The following is a 6,644-nucleotide window of genomic DNA, read 5'->3' as shown; positions in this document are numbered from 1 at the left end:
CACACGCACGCACACTCACACTCTGCTCACTTTCCTCCCTGCTTCTCATAGATTCCAGGTGGCAGGGACCGTGACCATGTTTTCACTAATGAAAACCAATTGCAAACTCAAAAACGTCAAATTTGGTTGAGTCTGGTGAATTTCTCAGTGCCCTCGGTGTGCTCACGGGACGTGAAGTTCCAAGAGGGCAGTGGAGTGAGCCCCCGGCTCACGTCCAGGCTGCGTCCCTTCAAACCCATTATAGGGGACCCTCGTCTATGGCAGTCCCTGGAGATTCATGTGCCGACGTGACTTGTACCAGGTTATAGAGCCGAAGCGACATTGATGGTTAAACTTGACCTGCTATCATTACTTCGTGGGTGGAAAAGGCAGGGAATTGGTATTATGCCAAAGATTTGGTGGGGCGGGGTGTGAGACACCCACAGGCCATTTTTCCAGCGGCTTCTTTCCTAGCTCTTCTTATTCTGGGGCTGAAACACTGAAAATTGAATCTCCCAGATTTCACAGCCAGATACCTTCGGGACCAGGCCTTCCAAAAAGAGGCACTGGCAGAACGTGGGAAAGCTGGAGGAAAAGAGAAAGTTTACTTTTGAACAGTTTGAGTGTTTCTGACGGCAGCGGCGTGGCCGCGGACCGGCCTGGTGTCCACGGGAGCCTCTGGGGCCTGGCAGCGGCGCCCCTCACTGTGCTCGCCCCAACGTCGGGCCTTCCGGCGGCACTGACACCGGCCCCCGTGCACAGCCGCTCTGTCTGGACCCCTGCGGTGGCCTCCGCTGCCTGACCCGACACTGGCTGACACGGGGTCAGGGTGGGGAAGGCAGTTCTGTCTCCCAGCCAGACGCACGAAGGCGGAGACCTCTCTGTGTGATGTCGGCATCAAGAAGAAAACGATGAGAGAAACTCGCAGGGCAGATGGAGTCATGTGTCAGGGACAAAACCGTGAGCGAAACCAGCGTCCGGCATGAGCCCCGATCCATCACGGTGACTCTGCAAGTCTCCCCACCGTCAGGGCCTGGCCGTCCTCAAGGCCCACGGACACCGAGCGAGCTGACCCAGCCCGTGCCCTGTGTGCGCTTTGCCAGCGCAGCTGCGGACAGGCTCGTCCCAGCTCTGGGCTGGACTGTCCCCCAGAACCCCATGCGAGTAGAGGATCTGGAGCTGCCACTACTCGGCAGCTACTTATCCACCCTTGTCCCGGAGGCACCGGGCCGGGGAGCAAGCTCACACAGTCACGCGTACAAATAACGGTAGCGCTGAGTGACGCAAGTGCCACCACAGAGGCCCGAACTGAGGCCTACGGTGAGCACCGGGGGCGGAGGCGGCTCTGTGGGGAGCGGCCCACGGGGCTCACGGGGCCGCATGCGAGGAGCTGGGACCACACTGTCACCCTCAGGGCACTTAGAAGCCACACGAGGCTTTTAAACTAAAAAGGGATAAGAAAGTGTTTTAAAACTTGACATATATAAATATCGGAAATATTTGTTGAGGGTTGATGTTATTTGAAGAGGAAAATATTAAGCACTTCACACTATTTTTACATATCTGTCGCCCCATCAGTGGGACACCCAAGACATGATAAGCAAAAAGGACGATCTCAGGAAACTGTCGTAAGAACGACACGGCCAGGTTGACGGGGACGCTGCCGAGAAGAAAGACCGCGGGAAGGACTGAGGATGCAGAGGCAGGAGGGCTGCGATATCTCTGCGAACTCTCTAGACTGGAGTAATATTTTTAAGTTCCAGATATTACTGACTTGGAAGAACACTGGGAAATAATAATAGCTTATGGATATAAAGAAGCTGGAAATGTGATTCGACATTGCATGAGAAGCAAGTTATAGAAATATATTCAGAACTCATTTAATTCCTGCACATGATCGGTGACAAAGGAGCGGTGGCTTAGAGATCTGGGAATGTGACTGCCTGGGAAACTAGGTAGAATTTTCAAAGACAAATGATAAAAATGCCGGTAAGCTCAGCACGACTCTGAGCCGCATGTAAAGGAGGACTCGGTCCAGCGGAGGGTTTAAGCCTCCCAAACAACCCTGGGATAAACTGCACCTCATATCGCATTTGCCTTTGACTGGCATGATTTCGAAAAGATGGAGAAGAATCGAATGGAAAACTAAGAAAAGCAGCTTGGTATTGAGGAAACTGATTTATGAAAAATATTACAGAAACATAATACGTGTAACTTTGCCAAGAGATCACTACGGGGTGATGACAGCCTAGGAGTATTTGGAAGGGAAAAACACCCGGTGGGGGCAGGGGTCCTTGGGCATGCTACGAAAAGCTGTAATTCTAGTTTATGGAGTGAAATTAGAAACAAGACTCAAAGCGTTCAAAGCCGCCTTCCTCGGGATGGAGACCTGTCTTTGGAAACATGAGTGTGACCTTGGGACTTCTGAGTGCTTTCATCTGTGGTTTTACTTTTATTTTTAAAACTATAACCATCATAATGAACAGACAGGCATCTCTTCTTGAGTGTAAGTACAAGGAGCACTTGAGGATTTGGTGTGCTTGGCACAGGGTCCCAGGGCTCGCTCACTGCTGGGTGGCAGAACACGAGGCACACCCGCCTCAGGCGAAGGGCAACGTCCCGCGGGACCACGGCCCCCGGTGAGCAAGCCTCACTCGCGGGGGGCTCGCCTGAACGTCCAGGAGCACGGTGCGTCACGGGCTGGGCTCACGGCACGAATGTGCCCGATTCAGGTGAGAACAGACGCGTTAACTAAGTCTGGGCTGTTCGGTTTTGTTTTAGAGTCTACATGTAAGTATTTGTCTTTCTCTGACTTATTTCACTTAGCATAATGGCCTCAAGTTCTATCCAGATTGTCAAAAATGGCAAAATCTTCATTCTTTTTCATGGTTAATATTCCACTGTATATACATACCATCTCTTCGTTATCCAATCATCTATTGATGTATTGATGGACACCCAGGCTGCTTCCGTATCTTGGCTATGGTAAATCGTGCTCCAGTGAACACAGGGGTACATATATCTTTTCAAATTAGTGTTTTTGTTTTCTTCAGATAAATATCCAGAAGTGCAATTGCTAGGTCATATAGTTCTATTTTTAATTTTGGGGGGAACTGCTATACCATTTTCCATAGTGATTGCACTAATTTACAATCCCACCACTTGCTGTTTGTTGATTTATTGCTGATGGCCGTTCTGACAGGTATGAGGTAACATCTCACTGTGGCTTTGATTTGCATTTCCCTGATAATTAGGGATGTTGAGCATCTTCTCACATGGCTGTTGGCTGTGTGTCCTCTTGGAGAAATATCTGTTTAGGTCCTCGGCCCATTTTGTAATCAAATTGTTTTGCTATTGAGTTGTCTCAGTTGCTTGTGTATCTTGGATACTAACCCCTTATCAGATTTATGATTTGCAAAGTCTTCTATTCTTTTCATTTTGTTCACGGTTCCCTTTGCTGTGCAGAAGCTTTTCAGTTTGATGCAGGCCCACTGGTTGCTTTTTGCTTTGTTGCCAGCCGTGGCATTCTTAAAGGGTCCAGGCTAGGTGTGTAGGCACCTGCCACCCAGGTGTGTCCGATGTTTGTTTGTGGCAGATCACAGATGCGTTGATCTTTCTTGGGTGCCCGTCAGGGACCCCACAACAGGGATGTTCCCTCTCGGCCCTTGTCCTTTTGTGATGAGTAAGAGACCTGTAAGGGACCCAGTAGCCCAAGGTCCCACCTGGTCAAGTTCAGAAGCCGTGAAAGGCACCGGGAAGAGCCAACGAAGAGACAGTGACTCAAATGGTCACAAATTAAGGTCTGGGGGAGCAGATGAGAACCCCAACTGAAGAGAAGCAGGGCCACCCCTCCCCACACGAGGACAGGGTCTCCGGACCTGTCAGCAAATGTGCGCGCAAGGAGAGAGGCCTGCTGGAGGGGGCTCCACACACGGCGTCGGCCCTAAGGCGAGCTTCCTGAATCTCCCTGGCCACAGGAGGGGGGCTGCTCAGGGCTGTGGCAGGGTAGACCAGGTGGTGGCATGAGCTTGGCGAGGGCGAGGAGTGGCCGGGGTGGTGCGTGCAGACTGGGCGCTCCTGGAGGTGTTCGTGAGGTGCGGCTCTCGGCAGTGGGTGCTTTCCAGCCTGGAGCGGCTGCAACGGCTCATCGCAACCTGCGTCCACCTCGGACTGTCACTCACGTGACACGTTCTTTAAGGAGACCTGGGTGCTTCCGTAATGAATGTTCGAACGAGCTGTGCATCAGCACCGTCAGGGCAGCCTGGTGTGGCTTGCTGGCGGGGTGTGGTTTGGGCACGCGGTGACAATTAGGGCACACTACAGCCCTCCTGGTATATGTGTCACCCTCGGGAAAGTGGGGGTGTGGCAGACACCGGGGATCCACAGGGCTGGGGGTCTCGCTTAGAGCAGAGGGCCCGGCCTACACGGGCGGCCCCGCTCCAGGCCCAGCCCCCTCCGGGCCTCCCTGATGCCTGGACGTGCCCCCCCGTGAGCCACACAGAGCCCTTGCACAGAGCCACACTCCGCAGGGCCCGGGGAACCCAGCCTGGGGCCTCCTGGCCCCGGCCCACGCGGTTCCCACCCTCACGTCCAGCAGGCACTCGAGGGGATCCACAGGATCAGCACATACAGCTGCATGACCGGCCATGTGCCAGCACTGGCCGGGGGTGTCAGGGGAGGGAAATGGCCGCTGGGCCCTGGCCTCTCCAAGCCGAAGTGTCCTCAGTGCAAACAGGGGTGGGCACCGTGCAGACCCTGGGGCATAGAGCTGTGACCATGCAGTCAGCAAGGGGGGGCAGTGAAGGCAGCGGAAACGGGGTCCTGGCTCAGAGCCAGAAAGCGGCCAGGCCCAGGTCTGGACACAATCCAAGAAGGTCCCGCCTGGTGTCGCCGGCTGGAGTGAGCAGCCCATCCCTGGAGGCGTGAAGGAAAAGCTGCAGGGCCCGTGGCAGAGGCGTGGTCGAGGCGTTCGGTGGATGCAGTCAGCAAGGGGGGGCAGTGAAGGCAGCGGAAACGGGGTCCTGGCTCAGAGCCAGAAAGCGGCCAGGCCCAGGTCTGGACACAATCCAAGAAGGTCCCGCCTGGTGTCGCCGGCTGGAGTGAGCAGCCCATCCCTGGAGGCGTGAAGGAAAAGCTGCAGGGCCCGTGGCAGAGGCGTGGTCGAGGCGTTCGGTGGCGAGGGGGGGGGGGCGGCTTCCAGAACCTTCCTATGGCACCGCATGTGGGAGAGTGGAGGGTCTCGTCTCGGTGGGCTGCCCACACGCCCCTTCCTTACCGTCTGCGATTCTCCCAAGATGCCCCCGACAGGCCGTGGAGACCCCTCACCTTCAACCCGCCGCAGCTCTCGGTGGCCGAGGGAGAGACGGCCACCTTCACCTGCAGCTTCTCCAACACGTCTGAGCACTTCGTGCTCAACTGGTACCGCCTGAGCCCCCGGAACCAGACCGACAAGCTGGCCGCCTTCCCTGAGGACGGCAGCCAGCCCCGCAGCAACCGCCGCTTCCACGTCACGCGACTGCCCAACGGGCGGGACTTCCAGATGAGCGTCCTGGCGGCCCAGCGCAACGACAGCGGCACCTACCTCTGCGGGGCCATCTCCCTGCTTCCCAGGACGCAGATCAGCGAGAGCCCCCGAGCAGAGCTCACAGTGACAGGTGCGGGCCCCTGCGGGCTGGGCAGCGCAGGGCGGGGCGGCCTGTGGGGCGCCGTGCGCAGGGCTCTGGCCCAGGCCCAGGCCGCAGACCTCGGTGACTGGCAGCACCTCAGACCCACTTGTCCTCAGGGAGGGGCAGGTGGCAGACGCCGCCAGGGATGAGGTGAGACAGGTCAGTGCAGGTCTAGCCCTGAGGCCCCTCCGAACCTGGAGAGGGCCGGGCAGGACCCCGAGTCCCAGTCCCCGAGTCTCTGTCCTTTCTCGTCCCCAGAGAGAATCCCGAAGCAGCCCACCGAGGGCCCCAGCCCCTCGCCCCGGCCCACGGGCCAGCTGCAGAGCCTGGTCATCAGCATCACGAGCATCCTGGTGGGCGTCCTGCTGCTGCTGCTGCTGACCTGGGTCCTGGCCGCCTTCCCCAGGGCCACGAGAGGTAACGCCCGGCCAGCCCCGCCAGTCTGGGCCGGGCAGAGCCGGAGGCACCGCCTTCAGCCCTGCCCACGAGCCCCTCCCCACCTTCCTTCATCCTCTTCCTCCACTGCCCTCCACAGTGATGAGCCCCCAGGGAAGCGGGGACTGGCCCTGCCAGGATCTGGGGTCCTTCAGAGACACTGGCCTTGTCCCCTCCCCCTTGCCTGCTCCTAGGAGGGGGCTGCGAGGAGGGGCAGTGGGGAGAGCCATGCCAAGGTCACACAGAAACGTGAGGAGAGCCCCCCCGAGGCTCAGCCACCTCTTCTGGCTGCATCAAGGCCTCCCCCAAACCTCAGGCTGCACCTCAGGCCACAAGACATTGTGAAAGTGCTTCTAACAGTGCTGGGCACCTGTGGTCACAGCCACAGCCCCAGGCGTGTGCTGTGACACCCACTCAGACAGTCTAGAGAAATTTTGTGGATGTCCCACCCCCATGCAAACAACTCCTCCCCCAACTAGGCCGGGGTGAGAGCTGATCTTCCTAGAGCCCCTGTCCAGGGTCAGGTCAGCCTTTCCTCAGGCTCCAGCACCAGCGGCTTCAGGT

General features: G+C 57.2%; 1 protein-coding gene across 1 annotated transcript in view; it reads left to right on the top strand.

Annotated features, from left to right (window-relative positions):
* The window catches only part of PDCD1 (programmed cell death 1), a 13,602-nt gene that overhangs the window by 4,761 nt on the left and 2,197 nt on the right, over positions 1-6,644 (top strand). Inside the window, exons 2-3 of the mRNA XM_006909919.2 lie at positions 5,274-5,633; positions 5,904-6,062. Coding sequence (XP_006909981.1) covers positions 5,274-5,633; positions 5,904-6,062 — 519 coding nt within the window. The remainder of the gene's footprint in view (positions 1-5,273; positions 5,634-5,903; positions 6,063-6,644) is intronic.

Source organism: Pteropus alecto, unplaced genomic scaffold (assembly GCF_000325575.1).
Source record: "Pteropus alecto unplaced genomic scaffold, ASM32557v1 scaffold143, whole genome shotgun sequence".
Classification (NCBI taxonomy): Eukaryota; Metazoa; Chordata; class Mammalia; order Chiroptera; family Pteropodidae; genus Pteropus; species Pteropus alecto.
Note: the sequence above shows the minus strand (reverse complement) of the source record. Positions and strands in the feature narration are given on the sequence as shown.